General features: G+C 37.5%; 1 protein-coding gene across 21 annotated transcripts in view; it reads right to left on the bottom strand.

The window, feature by feature from the left end:
• DLG1 (discs large MAGUK scaffold protein 1) overlaps positions 1-18,748 on the bottom strand; it is a 165,898-nt gene that overhangs the window by 65,550 nt on the left and 81,600 nt on the right. For 7 of the 21 annotated variants that reach the window (XM_032986798.2, XM_032986800.2, XM_032986804.2 and 4 more), the window contains one exon: positions 2,103-2,201. The exons of 8 other annotated variants lie outside the window; for them this stretch is intronic. In XM_032986798.2, the coding sequence (XP_032842689.1) occupies positions 2,103-2,201 (99 nt within the window). Of the gene's footprint in view, positions 1-277; positions 341-2,102; positions 2,202-18,748 lie in introns of all 21 variants that reach the window. 6 more of the 21 variants (XM_032986796.2, XM_032986797.2, XM_032986799.2 and 3 more) reach the window with 1 other exon arrangement.

Genomic DNA, 18,748 nt, shown 5'->3' with positions numbered 1-18,748 from the left:
ATATTAGGATTTTGTAATATCCAAGTATATTCAACAAGGGCAGTGCCAGAGTAAGATGGTTTCTCATTAATCTTTTTCTTGAGGTTGACAAGTGGTGTTCTTTTAATGTTTGAAAGAGGAAGACTAGCTAAAAGCAAATTGCTATGAGTAGCTGAGGATTCTACGTGAACAGTATGTTTGAGACACAAACTAGCCAACACCTCCCATAAATTAATTGATTGTGCCTAACCGTCCTTCTGCATTTATCTGAATTCTCCATCAAGAAGCAGTAATTTACCATCATTTCCAAGCAGGAGGGAGAAGAGCTTTGTGCCCGGCATTCCAAAGGTACACCTGGACACTGTAAAGACAAAGGGCAACATCCAACTCATAACATTGAATGTTTCTGGAAGGAAGACCAGGTTTTTCAGGCTGTTTTGCAAGAGTTCTCCAAATTACCTAACACTTTCAAACTTCTGTGCCAGGGCTTGTTCAGATATTTAAAAGCCATTTGACAAGTTTGTTTACAAGCAGACTAAGGACTTGCCTAAGGGGTGAAGTGATTAACAAACTAGAAAGAGCCTATTGCACAAAAATGCACCTGCCCAATCCTAAAATGATTATAACTTCCTATGGTATTTTCTATTAGCTCAGAATCACAAATGCTAACTCCTGTGGATGTTTATATGCACTCAGAAGACAGAGTCACAAACCACTCAATTCCTAGTCTTCTGCTTGTAGTCCAGCACCATCAATGGACAGTAATACTGTCACAGCAATGGCAGTCAAAGAAAATATAAATATATATAGCAGTAATTATTTTATTTTAATTTAAGTTTAGCCTACTGGCAATTCCTTGAAAGTAAATGCTACTGGAGACTCAGTTGTCTTTGTCCACCAAGGCTGACAACAGAAGTTGACTGGTCTGTCTATCTGCCTCAAATTCTGATGTGGGCAGAATCTCTCTAAAAAAGGAAACATCTCTCAAACTAATCAAATCTCTGGTCTGCCTGTTGGGAAGAGTATGGGTAACAGATTCATGTAAACACACATCCACTAGAAACTGCATTATAAAACATCTAGCTGTAAAAACTTTTGACAATTATTGGATTATGTAAAATTTAACAGTGTAGCAGAGATAAAAAAAGACTACCACCTGTTACAAGTTTAGCCACATAGGTTGAAAGCAGATCTTAGGGGAAAAAAAAAAAAACTTATGTGTAATACTACAAAAATATCCCAGTAGTATTCTGGATAGCTTAATTCCCTTTTAGGGTTAATAAATATCTGTCATCAAACAATTCCAAGGAATGACACATCTTTTCAGAAGGCAGGCACTCGTCGTTTCAAATTTTTGCACCAGAAGTTACAAAAAAGTAAAAGTACAATGCCATTCTATACGCAAAAATTTAACTGCTACCTCTCCTAAAACACGTATTCCAAGTTATATACAAGATACTGATGTCAACTCGTGATTACTGCTTTCACTTGTCTTGACAGGGTTGTTTGCTTGTTTGTTTGTTTTTTTCCTCGTGTTGACATTATGTTTATGTGATCTAACGGATGAAGGTCCAGAAGGGAAGCACATTTTATGAGTCAAATATGTTAGGAATAGAGGGGTAGGAAAAAAAAAAAAAAACAAAAAACAAACAACTTTTGTATTCTAAATGCCCCCAAGGACACTAATACCAACAAATGTCTGGAGAATGTCCTGCAAGTGCAATTGATGAAAGACATCTACTAAGTATTTGTATGAGATGAGACAACAACTTTCTATAAATAAATCAATAAATAATGCTTTAAAAAGGGTGAAATGGCTCTAAAATTATTATGTGAACACAAAATATCCTACTGCTTCTTTCCATTCTTTTGGCATTTTTTTTCCTTAGTTATTTCACAACTTACTAATATACTTCCAAATGAAAATGTAAGTATTTTAAATGGATGAAAATCTGCTATAGAACAAACAGAAATTAGGATGAAACTTTAGTGTATTACTAATTCAGCTATTTCACAGTTTATCTCAAACCTGGGTGCGAGAGTACCAAAAGGTAAATTTAAACAAAGCAATGAAATAGGTTGAATAAATAAAAGTTAAACGAACAAAAAGCAAGAATAAAAACCTGTGGTATGGTGGATGGGATGACAGTGGTCTCAGCAGGGACTGGTGGGACAGGGATCACAGGGACAATGGGAGGAGAGGAAGGAACAGCTTCTGTGGGCTAAAAATCACCAACAAAATGTCAAAAATAACAAAAACCAGAAAAACATTTTAAAACAAACAACGTTCAAATTTGAACAGCTTAAAAAAAATTTCTGAAATAGCATATGGATTTGGAGACTATAACTAAAACTGTAGACAACCAACTACCTTTATCCATGCTGCATAGAGCAGTGCATCCCCGCAATGTGCTGACATCAAAGAACCCAAAGTATGAATAAGCAACCTGGATATGCCTTCCTATTAAGTTACTCACCTTGCAGTACAGAGTAATGAGACTTTGGGGTCCAACAGAAAACCTGTTCATGTCAACGGACAGACAGAGGCTTTTTGTGGTCTGGTTTCACAACAAAAGCCCTTCAACATTATACAACAGTATGCAAAAGCAGGGAAACAGTGGGTAAAGTTGATAGCACTGAATAAAGTTACTATTCCTCTTTGATAAAGGGGAAAAAAGGAAGAAATACATTAATGTTTCTAAATTGGACAAAATACCAAAGCAAATCTTTTAGTCAAGTGGGCAGAAGATCCTAAACCAGATTCATACTGGTTTATCATACACCTTCAGACTAGTAGAATTTTGGTCTTAGGAATCTTCATTTAAATAATAACCAGGAAAGCTACTGGCATTTAAACTGCAAGGGAAAAAATATTACAAATGGCATTTTAGGGGGAAAAAAAAAAAAAAAAACCAAACAAAAACAAACAAACATTGAAACATTGACTCCAGTAATTTTGAGTTGTTAACATACTGGTTGTCAACAGGCTGTGAGCAGCGTAAACTACTGGCAGCTATGATCAAAATTACAAGCTGAACAGCTGATCAAATCTCTCGCAACTTAGTTGTTCTGATACATTCTTGTGATCTTCAAATATAATTAATCATAATGACAAAAGAGAATATTAAACGCTGAAAAAGAACAAAAGCCCTAGAACATAACCATATTAAACATTTTTTAAAAGTTTGAGCTATTTTAAAACACAAATCAACATACACCAATACCATACACCAAATCAAAGAATAGAAGCAAGTATTAAGAAAATCTGAAACAGCCCAAGAGCTACAACCCTTATTTAATGTACATATGGTATTTCTACAGGTTTTTTTCAGCTCAAAGTCAACCTACCCAAATGAGAAGCTAGTGAAAAATGTTTCAGCTATTGAAAGATGTAAAACCAAGATATATTTGATACCTTGAGAAGTTATTATTAATGCCATTTAAACATCCTTACAACTATAGACAACAGCATGGTCTTTCAAGTGTTAAAAAAAGGAGGGTGGACAGGAACCTAAATTGGTCTCGAAAAATGATAATATGCATTTTGCAACAGATGCCGGAAATGCTCAGTGCAACAAACCGCCAGCTACTGGAAGAACAATGCAACCTTATGAGGAAAGATCAAATTAAATAGCTTGACCAATCACTCAGCCCTACACCTGCAAAAAATAATCCACCACTTCAGGTTCGCCTTGTTCCAAAGTAAGCAGCTTCCCATGTATGTACACAGTAAAAATCCTATAAACCAAAATTTCAGATATACACATATTACATACCAAAATACAGCACAACATTAAGGCTGAAAAGTTAAGCATTGGCATGTTAGAACAATTCCCTCTTCACATTTATAACTCCTGCAATAAGAGAAGGTTAAAAACAAGCTGAACTTACTCTTAGACACTGACCATACACTTCCCTGCCCTTTGGCATGGCAAAATAACTGACCAAGTCACAGTTGATTTCCTTATGGGCGAAACAATATGCACCCCTCTCTGCACCAAATGGCAGCTTTATTTTCCTGCTTCTTTCCTTTTCTCAATTCCTAACTCGCACATCTCTCTGGGCTTCTCGTTCCCAAATACTTCCAGAACCCTCCCAACCAGTTCCAATTTTTATCCTTGTTATTTTAAAACTGACATTGTTCAAAGTCCTTTAATTCTCTCAGGTCCCAGTCTCACAAGCTATCTGTGCTATCATTGCATTTTCCCTCTATGCCGTTGGTTTAGTATCCACTGTCTATTAAAAGCTTCTCCCTGCTCCTCCCAGCATCCTGGCATTGTTCCTGTTTAGTCTCATCTGTTACCATGCGGGTGAGGGAAGAGGTGACAACACTGGCAACCACTTTCAAAGCGTGTGCAAATCCAAATGAAGGTAAGACTGTCTTCATTTGACCGTTTCATGGAATACAGTGAACTGATACAGGCACCATGGCTACCACAAGGAAGGACAATGCAATAAATGAAAAGGTTTTTAATCATCAGAGAAAGAAGACCTGCAACTTCCTTATAATAGGAGGCTAATTTTATTTTAGTATGGCACATTATCAGTCTGGAAACTATTATATGATACAGGTATCTGTAAAACCAGCTGAATAAGCTCCAATAGCCCGAAGTATTGCTTTCAATGCTCCATTTCACAAGAATTTTCAAGAAACATTTGTAATTTTCAGGAATTCTCAAAAATTATACTGAAGTACTCTCAAAAACAAAAGCTTATCCTCAGAATAACCTTATTTAAAGATGTCTGACTAAAGAATTTAATGATCCTGGTTTAAAATGGACACCAATTTAAGTTACAAAGAAAGGAGAGGGCCAATTAAAAACCTTATTTTGAATATATATGTACAATAGCACACAATTATGACAGATCATTATATATAGGAATGCATGACTAACAGCTCACTTCAACAAAATCTGTCAGCCTAAATAAATGTGTTAACACCTACAACAAAAAGCCATTCTGTTACAGCAGTATGATCTCTCAAGTAATTTTTAAGTGTAACGATGGACTTCAGCATTTATATACAAAAAAAAAAATCAAGTAGTATGTTTAAAAAAGATAAATAATAATGCCTTTAAGAGATCAATTAAAATGAATGTCTGCACATCTAACACTAAGTCCAGATGTTGTGAAAAGGAAGGACACACCCATTTTCTCATGTTTAACCAACACACAGTAACTCCTGACGGGAGTACCAACTAACCTGATGTTAAATCAGAGCACCATACACATCCTGAGGCAGATCAACTAAACCAGCAAATCTCACAATACTGTTCTTTGTAAAGTACCAAAAGATATACTTTGGAAAACAGAAACCAAGCAAACCATACTTTCCTCACTTTGAAGAAAACCCACAGTGCAACAATCTTAATGGGAAAACACTGAGCAGTATTTCATTGCCAGCCCAACTCCTACTACTGCTACTTTGATTTCTAGCTATATAATACGAAAGAAAATCAAGTAACAAATTCTCTAGAAATAACAGGCATAAAACTACAGAAAGAAAAAAAGTATGACAAACTTCCTATGGTTTGCAACAAAAATGCACATACCTAGTGCAATACATACCTTTTCTAAAGAACAACTAGAACATGAGCCATCAGACACCCAACCACTAGCAGCTTTTACTTTTGCTGTGCTTTTTGTAGGACTCTTTTTTACACTATCACGTAGGTTTATAAATTTTCCTCTGTGTTTGGAAAACACTGGCAGCATGGATGAACTAAAAGATGTACGAATGCTCAGTGCTCGCTGCTGATGCCGAAAAGGCTGCTTTGGCTGCATATGAAGATTTTGATGTAATTCCATTCTCGGGCTCCTTGTTAAATCAGTGAGCTTGAGCGTTCCCATTTCACCATCATCTGTAGCACCACAGTATTTGTAGTCGTGACAGTGACTAGTCATGAAACTAGCAACACAAATAGTCCTTTTTGCAAAAAAATGGAGGGAAAATAAACCAAAATATTGCTTCCTGAGAAAGTTAAAAGTATTATTGTTTTCTAGATTACGGTCATAGGAAGAAACACTAAACACTTTTAGCTAGTACTGCATGTTGTGTACTCTCTCACTCTATTTAAAGAGCACCATTGAACCACCACACAACAGTCAATTTGCAGGGCATAAATAATCAATGCAATGCACAAATTACTGAAGAGATGGCAAAAGTCATCTGACAACTTATTAAAAAAGAACCTATGAAAGGTTATAGTTAGTTTCTTTGTCCCCTAAGTTCCTACTATCCCTAAACTTCATTGTATTTCACTACCTCAAAACTTCTCCAAGGTTTACAACTAGAAAAATTTAAAATATACCAATTCCTCTACTTTTCTGAACACATTACAGGGGTTGAAAACTAATTAATATAAAGAAGCTTATAATGAAAAGTATATGAATTGTGAATGGGCAGACACTTTGTGCAAGATTTCAACATTAAACTTCCATCCAACAAATTTGTTCAGATCATAATAACAAGAACTACTTTGTGTTAATAATTTTCAGAGTTGCATTTCCATGAAATATAGCAGCACTGCGAGACCACAATTTTAAGGTGCACGTTGTTTTAAATTAAAGGTTTGTTTGTTTTTTTTTTTTAAAAAAAGACATTTAAAGAAACCCGAGTTATTATTTTATTCATTCAGTTTTAAATGCCAAGGATGCACGATCTCTGTATTACATTTCACTCTAGTTTTCAAAAAAGGCTCAAAAACAACTCCTACCCCAACTCCCTCCCAAAAAAGCACATGAGGCCCTAGCTTGATTTAATTGTGCTGTGGAGTATTTAATTTCAGGAACCAACTTCTAATTAATCTTTCTAAAAAGAGGTAAGGATCAAAAGTTAATTTCCCAGAGTCTACATGAAAATTGACAGCTAAATAGAGACACCTGTATTCCCAGCCTTACAGAAGGAAGAAGCAGGCTCAAGTCAGTGGTCATGCAGCTTTCTGAATAGTGAGCACAACCAGCATTTGCACAGCCCTGGGCCAGCCACAGCATCACACCATCTGCCTGTGCCCCATGGGTCTGTTCTAGGAATATCCTGTGAATCTGAGTATCTGACACTGGGATGATAAGGATGAAGGACACCAGCCCACAGGAAACAAAGCCTGATTAGATCAGCTGTACCGTATTTGGAGAAAATGGACAAATTTCATCAGTTCCTAGCATTAATACATGGTTATTCTCCCTGTCACTGTACACTTTCCTACGGCAAATCTGAATATTTAAGTAATATGAATCAGCATAATTTTTACACACAGATTAAAAAACTAGAAATACAGACCTTAGGACAAACATTTCCCATTATTTATAGCATGGATATTAAGAGATAAATAGGAACTGACAGGTGCTCCTCTAATCACCAAGAGCTGCCATGTCTCATCTTCTACCCAAAATGGATGTAAGCAAGAGCCACATAACGTATCATTAATGCAGTACTCGTAACTGCAGAGACAGAAGGGGTTCTGGCCAGTGACAGGAAGCTGGAAACACACTGGTCATACAAACATTCGCAGACTTGTGTGTGCATATGGTAGGTGTCTTTTCCCTTTGAAGTATCAGGGAGCTGGAAGACTGTGTCCCACTAATACATATGGGCAGGTGCACTCAGGTTGTTCTGCTCTAGAAAACCCAAGAATCTCTAGATTTTGTTATTGAAGGGCAAAGTCAGAGAGAAAGATAAGCATGTTGTGAATGTGTATATAGGTAAACAGTTCAAAACCAGCACATCACAACTAACCTTTTCTCCTCTGGGAAGTTTCCACAGACACATTAATACCGAGTAACCTGAAGCACATTCCCCAGCCTGCAGGGATTATCTGGATGGAGACTATGTCTTGTGTCAAAGTCCCTGTATTAGCATCCTCTTTGGCAACAGTGTGCCAAAATGGCTGCTTTTGTAGACCACAAAGTCATTTTTTTTTCCCCGAGATTTTATCAAGATTGCTTGAGGTTTAGCAAACTGCATTCATACCGCCCATTTTACTTGCATATCAGTACTCTCTATTTTCTACCCAGTATGACGACATCTAATTACCAAAATGTAGAAAGGAAGAAACAAGGGGTTTGGGGTATAAGGCTTTTCTCTTGCGTTCAAAATATATCTCAAAATAGGTGATGTTCCAGATTCAAAAGGAACATCTTATTCCTGGAGACATCAACTTTGTTGAAAATGTGTAGACCAAGCAGCCTCTTGATTTACTTTTTAATCAGCTTTGAAGCATGCTAAGTGAAACAATGAGGGCAAGGGGAGGAGATACTGAATACCATATTCTTGGAAACCCAGTTGTCTGGCTTCCTATATCCTCCTCCAAAAAAGAAAGGGGAAGACACAAGGCAAAAGACAAGACAAAGAAATTCACATCTCTCCAATGTGCTTTCAGACATGCTGAGTTCAGTGGCAAAACAATGAAGATGATATAGCAAATAACTGTTAACAGCAAACGGGTTTTTTTCTGGAAGTCATCATCTCATGGACCCAAGGCATGAGATCAGTAAGATATCAAAAATTAAAACAAAACAAAAACTTGAAGGCACTTGTAGTTCCAAGAGCAACAGTCCAAGCACCAAAACACAGCCAAGGAACAGGAGGTACAGGCAGAATACCTAACTCATCCAGGGCTGAACAGTGTGCCAGGGCAATCGCTAGTGAAAAAGCTTAGGATACAATGAAATTTAGTGTTATGCAAGTATGGAAAGTGAATCTAGCATCTTGGTGAAAAAAACACAGAAAGAAGTAAAAAGCAATATATAATCAAAGCATAGTAAAACTTACCTAGAACAATCATGGTGTAAACAAAATGAAAACAGACAACGCAAAAAAAAAAAACAAAACAGCAAAAAAAAAAAAAACCAAAAAAAGAACAACAACAAAAAAAGAACAAGTAAGAAAGAAAGTAGAGAAGGCAGCAGTTATTAAAACAGATTAAACAGATATTTGAGAGTCAGAGGGATCATTCTGCCTAATTACATTCACACATGTGAGGTAAGGCAGAGCCTGCCTTGCAGTCGCCCTGGTATGAAGAAAAAAGATCTCTGGCAAAGCAGTGGGGACATATGCATAATTCAAAGCAAGAAAAAGCAGTTATGTAACTAAAGTTGCACAGGTTTGACAGATCATCTTTTGACTGCAGAAAGCCTGAACCCGCAAGTGTTCTCTGCAGACTGTATTAACTACTAACACAAACTGCTCTACTCTAATATCAAGAGCTAAGTGATTTTTTTCATAACCAGAGGGGGTTCAGGATCAGGTTGTGCTTTCATATTACATACCAACTCCGAACAATTTGTTGCTAACACAAAGCTGAATCATCAATATTTCATTCTTTGAAATTACTACATCAAATGTACAGTGCACACTTCTTTGCAGCAAACTGTTAAAGTGCCAGTAATCATTTACAAGTAGTATTTCTTCAAGAATAATTTTCTTTCCACATTCTATAACACCCACTCAATAGCTGGATAACAATACCCATGGGAAAGGGAAAACAGTACTAATATTTGACCAACAACGTCTACTGCAAAGGTCTTTTTAAAAGCTTCAGTAACCAACTTTCATTACTTCAAAAAGCAATTCTAATAGCTGGGAGAGCCCTCCAAAAATAATTTTGTACTTCAACCCTTCCACTGCCTTCAATCAGACACCACAAAATCAGTAACTTCTGTTAATATAACTTGACTGCTGAAAACAAGCCCATATTCATTACCTCTTCTTGAAAATAGGAAATAAAATATCTTCCAAAGTGAACAAAACTTTAAAGCTGGTGGGAAGAAGCAATTTTGATTCAATACCCAGTGACAAAGCTAAATATAGAAGTCATATTTTCTTCCTAGACATGTATAACTTAAGGTCTGGCAGTGTATCTTTTACCTGAACTACATCCTAGAATGCCACAGGACATTTCACTAGTGAAGCCTGCTATTTTAAGAATTTTGCATCCATCCTTCTCAAAATCACACAAGTCAATACTCATCTAAACAGGTATTCATAGGCTGTTTGGTGGAGTCCAATGGTGGTAAGAGTAAAGCACAACTGCCATCCATCCTCATTCACAATCCATGCTAGCTGTGCGCTGCCCAGTGCATCTGGATCTGAGCACACAGCTAGCATGAACACTGATGTGTCATCTCTGCCATATTCCTCCCTAAGACAGAGCCATCCTGTGGCCTGGGCAGGTCCTTAGTACCACAGTGTCAGTGACTTGAGTTTTTAAGCAATAAATTTAAGACATGGGTATTTTTCCTGAGTGTACTTCTCCAGGACTTAAAACAAAATGTACCATCAAAAGGCATTTGGAAATAAAACATACCACATGTATTTCCCTATTGCCAAAACAAAGCTTCACAGCAATCAAATAAAAAATTACCAAGTTTCACAAGAGCCAAAAAAAGCATAGAAATACCTGAACATAAGCAATCATTTCAGTATTGACTTGAAATTCCAAGCAATGTGTTATATGCTGTTTTAATATAGGAACAAACAGACATGCTAATATGCTGCATATATCTGAATTTTGAGTAATTGCAAAGACAGAAGATCCAATTCTACCCAGGCATAAGTATTGTCATTGCTGATAAGCTAGTCAAGAGGGCAAAATGTGCTGAATACAGAAGATGGGAAGAACCACCACAAAAATTAAAAAACAATACCATTAATACAACTCAAGATCTTCCCTCTCTACAGGTTTGTCATTTCTTTAATGTGAGAAAGGTTCTCTCATATCAACAAACCATTCTTTTGCTTTACAAATGAGCTTCCCACCCAATGAACTCAAACTCACCTGTCCACCCTGCTCAGTGTGTTAGTACACCAAGTCCCCAGTTTTGATATGGACATAGTATCTATTTCATACACAGTGGCTAAAAAACAAATTATTTAAATGCATGCACTTTTTCAGCTTTTTAACCACTCATGCTTGCAAATGCAGTCACAAATTTACTCACATGTACTTCATGGGGGTGGGTGTGTTGTTCAGATTCTCCTGTCCAAGTCAGCACACTCCATACTGGTTTTCGACAGTAAACTGATTTACCAAGAGCCAAATCTTAAGAGAGACTGGTTAGGGTAAATTATAAGCTTAATTATTATGCCCTCCTTCCATGAATGGTTACAATTTAGTCTGCCTATCATTCTGCACTACTATAAGCGTGAAAAACTTTTGGCTTCAGATTTTGGTTTCTGACCCTTCTATGCCTTCAACAGCACTTCCCATTCTTTGCTATGATGGGCCAAAGACCAATTCCCATGGTCTCTCAAAGATGAATAAAAATACCTAGATCTCCACCTCGATGCTATCCAAGTCTCTACAAGGAGAGTTAGGACAGAAAGTGCAGAATCAAAGCAGCTGAGCCTGGAGCTTGTCAGGGTACGTCTACGTGAAGATGCGCAGGTTAGTACACAATGGTTTTAGTATGATTCTGAGGGCAGGCAAGCCACCTTGGAGCTGTAACATTAGAACTTTTTCTGAATCCCAAAAAGGAAAATATTTACCCCCCCAGCCCTTGTAGATTAAAAGGTCTGGTCTGAATGCCTGTGACTTCAGTTTAGATCTCACTTTTTTCAGAGTAAACCATAGCTCTTGAAAATAATTTCTATGTGAGCACTCTATTTTAAAAACACATAGCTAGCATCCTAAATATATCTAAACTGTAGGGGTTTATCTGGTTATTTGGTTTTGGTGGTTGTTTGTTGTTTTTTGTTCTTCAACTCAGTCAACAAATTGATTCTCTAACCTAGTTTCCTCCTCAAACCCCACAGCATTTTACACTGAACTCAGATGAACTTAAAACAAAAATAAATAGCTTTGAAGGGGAAAAACAGTGACAGCAGAGTATCAGTATAATCACATATAGTGATGATAACCTCAACTGATTTAAAACCAAACCACCAATTTATTTAGTCAACTCTTTATTGCAATTTTCATCTACAAAAACTACCCAGTGATGAACAATTTGCACCATGATTACCCAAGCAGAAGTAAAGCAACAAAGGCAGTCACAGAAAGACTTACTTGCTGAGATCTAGTAAACTATTTTTTAGTGCAGAAAATTTAAAAAGGGGGAAAAAAAAACCCAAACAAACAAACAAAAACAAACACGACCAAAACCACCCCACACACACCACCAAGGAATGCTATTAACCATAAGCAATAATATTGGACAAGACAGACTGTCTAGCAGTTTGTGGGATGAAGTTCTACTCTGTAGCAAAAGCAGAGCTTGGCATACAAGATAAATGGACAACCACAAAGCAAAAATGGTGAACCTGGAACTACAAAACTATCACCAGCACTCTCACACAGTATCCAGTGGTTGCTTGATGAGTAAAACTTTCAGGTGCTAAGAATCTCATGCAAATACCAACAATAGTCTCAATAGAACAACCACCTCTCCTCTCTCTGTCAAGATCTAAAAACGGACCCCTATATCCATTTAGACCCTTTGCCAGGATCTAAAAAAGGACAACAGCAACGAACCTCATCTCTCTGTCAGGATCTAAAAATGGACCCTTTCAGACTTGACTTAACATCACAAGCAATGTTTCATACAAAGGAGACCACCACTGTCTACTACTTATGTTTGACATTCATAAAGATTTACTTAGCTCAAACTAATTTCTCTTGCTAAATCTCTCAGGAGCTGCTTAAATGGTTAGGACTCAGTCATATTTCAAATCCATAATACAGAAAACATACACAGAATTAATATTGGTTGTAATAAAGGTAATTTGTGGCTTTTGTTTTTCAAATACTAAATGAATGTCTAGCACTGAACCCTATAGAGCAAGTTAGTCATCTGTATTCACCAAGCAACCCAGCTCTCTGAGCTCAAATCAGAATTACAAGGCTCCTCATTTAGGTTCAGAAGTGCTATTGAGAATGAATTTAAAGCATTTAATTTGCTACTTAAAGCAAGCGCTATTTAAATAACATCAGCTTTAAGAATAGTAGCCTTCATTATAATGTTAAAGACTTCACAAAGAACCCCACACAGGGTTTCAGCATCAGAAAGAGCCCAGGCAAAAAGAAAATGTGTTCTAAGACTTGATTATAGAAAAATAATGGCAGCTCTAGGGTGTCAATATTTTAGTTTTTGAAATTCACAGTAGAAAGGGTATGCTGTGGTAGAAAACTGAGATGTGACAGACTCTGTTCACCCTTGAGAACACTATTAAACCAAAATACAACAATAAAGGTTGGGTACTGTTTAGATGCTTTAGTAGATATGACACTTATAAGCTTGAAGAACACGTCATTTCCAAATATTTCCAAGTTATTCAGGGAATAATTAAACCCTCTTAAACAATGTTTATTTGGTTCTTTATAATTAATTCAAATAGTAAAGATGTCCTATATCTATCTAGCTCTGATACTAAAGTGATCTCTCTCAATACTAGAAATGTGTCAGTTAACTCTTAAAACTATTCCACTACTCTTCTCCATAAGTTTTTCTGCTGGGGATTTTTTTTTTTAATAAATCTATATGAAATGTTATTCATAAAATATAAAAACTATGCATGTGAACCTCATCTTATCTAAAACACTGTTTTTTCTCTCGAAGTACTTAGGGGTACAGACTTAAAACAAAGAATAATGAAGTGATCTGAAGAAAGTCAGTGAATCCAAGCTAAATATTTCCATTTTAAGACAAGCATTTATTATTTTATTGACAACTGTATTATTCCGTGAGCAATCAATATCTATCAAAAAATATCTGTAATAACAAACAAATTTGCCCTAAAACACTGAACATGAGCAGAAAGTCATTTACCCCATATTAATGAATCACAAACAGAAAAACACACACGAAAAGCTATATATAACAACCTGTTAATTAAAGTCCATTAGCTTTTTCACTATGTAAATGTCAGAAAATTTCAGATAATTAATTACTTGATCTACACATAAAGTGATTTTATACTAAAGCCATTCCTTACTTCATTTACAAAAGGCTTTGTACATGTAAGTGACATTAGCATTTTATCTTTACACATGCCGAATTCCTCCCAAACATATACTATTATTTTCACCACACTTCTGATAGCTTTATATTGCTATCCAGATGCTTTGCCTTTTCATTGCTCAGAGATAAGGCTAAAATCTTTACCATGCAATTACTAGCTAGGTACCTCATCTGATATTCATTCTTACACCATGGAAACACTGGAAGCTCCTCAGACTTGCTTCCATGACAACATGCAGTTATAATACAATCTCAAAATAAGTACCATTACACAACACATCCAGGCTCTAGAATGAGTCATAGGAGCCCTGCAACATTTTAGCAAATTAAGCATCTTTTATGTAGTGTTAAACACTCATTGTCTCGAGCAAATTAAAATACTATAAAAGTTTTAACAGTTATAATGCCTAGCATTACTTAAGCAAACTTAAACTCCACAAGTAAATAAAGGCTGACTTTTTTCTTACAATGCTATTTGCTAAAAATTCCTAAGCATTCTAGCACTTTTCAGTATAACCTAGGAAATAATATAGCCTTATGCAACCTTGCAATGGAAAAAAACAAACTTTTATGTATAATATTAAGTTTACAGCATTGACTAAAAAAAATGTGTTTTTAAAAACAAGGTGTACAAAGTCGATTGTGGTCTGTAATTATCCACAGGTGCTTTATCTGGATTTCAAGTTAATTGCATCATAGAAACACAAGTCAAATTGATCCATTTATGATCAGTGCTGGACAAACACAGCAATGGTGCACCCATACCTAGCTAGGGCAGAAGCTGCTTAACCTCTCAAGCAGAGCAGGAAACCTGTGCCAGTCTGGGTTCCATATAAAAACAGCCTGTCCGTCTCATGAAATGGAACTAGGCTAAGTCAGCTAAAACTAGATTTAGGATGGAGCAAACTAAGCCCTTGTGTATCCAAACTGAACGCAGAAGTCAGGTAAAAAGTTCCCTGAAGTCTCCATGAGGACTCACCTGTTCAGGACAAAGACACAGCAGCCAGCGGAGGTTCAGCCCTGAGATCAAGTAGCAAACCTCAGCGGGGGAGACGACAGGGCAGTGACAACCCCAGGGCTCTGCTGAAGCCAGAGCTCAGGGGCAAGACTTGCCAGTCTGTGTCAGTGCCAGGGAAGACCTGGGATCACACAAAGGCAGCCTTTCGTGTTGGTATCACACCGACCAAAATGTCTATCAGCCACGTTTTGTGTGGTACATCCTTGCCTCATTTCCTTCAGATAAAAGAAATATTAACTAAACTGACCTGAAAAAAAGTGGGTAGCAATAAATATTACAAGAAGTAGCTTAAATTTCTCAGAATACTATAAAAAACATGAAATAGTGTAAGATTTTCTTGAGTTACAACTTCAATTCCATTAATGTTTTTGGTCTAATCTTGGTGGGATACTAGTTCACATAATCATTTTTGACAGTTCCCATTTAGGTCAGATAATTAAAATGCCTACTCTACAACAAAATGCGTAAAGTCTTTAAGATACAACCATTTTAAATTCTTCATTACAAAAAATCTGTAGGAAAGGCTAAGACAAGGGTTCTGACTTCTGAATTTACAATTCAGGAAAAGCAAAAGAGTATTTATCAGATCATCAAAATTTAAAACTTTTTAAAGAAAATGTTCCAGTTTCATTTTATATGATCCTTATCTAATTCCAGCACTACACAACACAATTCTACTAGTGATTCACACCATTCTACTACTGAGAAACTAAGACATCAATAAAATATTTCAATACTAAACAGTTTAAAGGGAAAAAAAAGTGAGGTCACGCCCTGCATTTATTTACCTCCCTACCACAATTACTCAAAAACCACTTTCTTCACTCTTACATCCTCAGAACAAGATACCAAGCTAAATGTACCGTCACCCACACTTTTATAACAGTGGTCAGGCCATGGGTGAAATTCTGGGTTTCAGGCTGACTTTGACATGTAATGTTCAAAAGTTTCCACTGCTCAGGCCTGTGCCCAGGCTGCTCCTTGCACAGACTGCTCCAACAGCCCTGGCCTAATCCCCGTCTGCCTTTATGAACAAATGGACTAAAACCGAGTAGGGGAAACAAAAGAACAAAAAAAGACAAATCTGATCCTTCGGTCCAAATCAAGGGTATTTTCTTAAAAACAATCTGAACTCTGTTTCCAATACTGTTTTGCATTGAAAATCTTTGAACAAAATGCACAAGAACAGGTCCCATAACCCCAGCCCTCCTCCCCTAATTAGGCTACAAACAAGCAGAAACTGTTCTTTAACTGTTGAATCCCTGCCACTATAAGAAGGCTGGCCAAGTCAATGAAAGCTCATGGACTCTGGGTTATTAAACACACAAGTCACCTCCAGCTCTTGCAATTCCTACACTGGAACAGGAAGAAAGCTATGAAAGCCCTCAGAGGAAGCATCATACCTGTTTGTCCTGGGTTTATACTCTTCCCTAACCCTCCATTCTGGCTGCTGCTGGAAGCAGAGCACCAGCTTGCACCAGTATTTTTCTTTTGCAGTTTTTCTTTTCCAGCAAGCAAAAATCTAAGTAGAAAACTACATTTTATGGTACATTCTACTTAATCTAATTACAGTTGCTGAAATTGAAGGACAAAAATTGGTAAAACTTGAGTAGTGCAACATAGGTAAAAATGAGCACGTAAAGAAACAGGTGAGACAAATGAAAAATTAACATTGAAAACTATGGAAGAAGAAAGTGAACTAATGGATATGTAAGAACAAATTATTAAGTGGCAATGCTGTAAGTAGATAACTACTTAATCACTTTAAATTTGAAGAACCAGAAAACAAAAATGTGTCTTTATGCTGGCTACTGGGGCTCAAATCCAAATTAGCAGCTGTCAAATAAATTTTCCAAGTCCTGCATTACAAGAAATTAGGTGAAAATTATAATCATAGAATCAGAAAATGGTTTTGGTTGGAAGGGACCTTAAAGATCATCTAGTTCCAACCCCCCTGCCATGGGCAGGGACACCTTCCACCAGCCCAGGTTGCTCAAAGCCCCGTCCAACCTGGCCTTGAGCCCTTCCAGGGAGGGGGCAGCCACAGCTGCTCTGGGCACCCTGGGCCAGTGCCTCAAAGCCCTCACAGTAAAAAATTTCTTCCTTATCTCTAATCTAAATTTATTCTCTTCCAGTTTAAAACTGTTACTCCTCATCCTGTCACTACACTCCCTGATAGAGTCCCTCCCCATCTTTCCTGTAGCCCCCTCTAAGCACTGGAAGGCCGCTGTAAGGTCTCCCCAGAGCCTTCTCTTTTCCAGGCTGAACAACCCCAACTCTCTCAGCCTGTTCTCACAGGGGAGCTGCTCCAGCCCCCTGATCATCCTCATGGCCCCCTCTGGACCCGCTCGAGCAGATCCATGTCTTTCTCACATTGGGGGCCCCAGAGCTGGACACAGCACTGCAGGTGGGGTCTCACGAGACCAGAGCAGAGGGGCAGAATCCCCTCCCATGACCTGCTGGCCACCCTGCTCTTGACACAGCCCAGGGCACGGTTGGCTTTCTGGGCTGTGAGCACACATTGCTGGCTCACAGTCAGTTTTCCACCCTCTAACAACCACAAGCCCCTCTCCTCAGGACTGCTCTCAACCCACCAATCGCCCAGCACGTATCTGCGCATTGGATTTCCTTGACCCACGTTCAAGACCTTGCACTTGGCCTTGTTGAATTTCGTGAGGTTTGCACAGGCACACCTCTCAAACACTAGACTAAAAGCAACCTGCCAGCACTCCTGCCATTTCCCAATTACATTAGAACACATGAATATTCTGTGATTCTATAAGATGCCCAGAAATATATCTACTGTACTTAAAAGGCAACATAGCAAGACACAACAAGAATGTTTCCAATTTAGACATGCCTAAGGACAACAGTAAGGAATTCACCTGTTACTCATTTCCTTAATCGCATTCTCTGAAACTATTAGTCTAACCACTAGTCCTTCCCATGTACATTTCAAGATTAATTCCTGTCCCTCTGATCATCTCATGACTGATGCATCACTCAGGGGATAAACCTATCAGATGGCATTTTCTGAGAAGACTTGGACACTTCTAGGTCAGTTGAGCATGATTGCTGAGTGACATACGAAGGCCAGAAATTGAAATTTAATTCCCTGCATTTAACTCACATTATTGCCAAGACTCAGAATATCCTCTAGAGATTTATCCAGGGTTTTTTTCCTAGTGTAATTTATTCAGAAACATCAAATAACACAATGCGCTACAGACATAGATAAATTACTCTCATAGCTCCTGTCCCTCTCTATTAAAAAAAAATGCACTCCACACAAGCAATAAAAACACCATACTGGATGAGAGAAAAGGCCCAACTGGTCAAGAATCTTACTAACAGCAAAATCTGATAAATGGGCAAGTAGGAGTTCAACATATGCCCAGTAACTTTCCCAGAAAACCATCTCAGAACGTGACACTCAAGGTCCGCCTGAACCACTATATGTGTGTAACATCTACCTGCCACTTGGCCTTTGCAAATCCATTTAACTCCATTTTGAAATCATTCTCTTTTTGAACCTTCTCTTCTCCACAGCCTTTTGTGGCAGTGACTTTCACAATTTTAGAAGAAATTTTACAGGACATTCGTCACAGATCTAGAATTAGGGAATTATTAAGTAATTTCTAATTGAGAACCTTACTAATTTCATTTTTTATTTTCCAAATCTTTCTCATATTCTCTGTTGGGGCTTCTTTTGGTATATTTTTTAAATTAACTGTCCCTGTAGATAACTAGATCAATCCTCTTAAGACTTTACTACCCCTTTCCTTACACTCCATC

Source organism: Tyto alba, unplaced genomic scaffold, assembly GCF_018691265.1.
Source record: "Tyto alba isolate M040663 unplaced genomic scaffold, T.alba_DEE_v4.0 Super-Scaffold_10, whole genome shotgun sequence".
NCBI classification, from domain to species: Eukaryota; Metazoa; Chordata; class Aves; order Strigiformes; family Tytonidae; genus Tyto; species Tyto alba.
The sequence above is the reverse complement of the archived record's forward strand: the minus strand, read 5'-3'. Positions and strand labels throughout refer to the sequence as shown.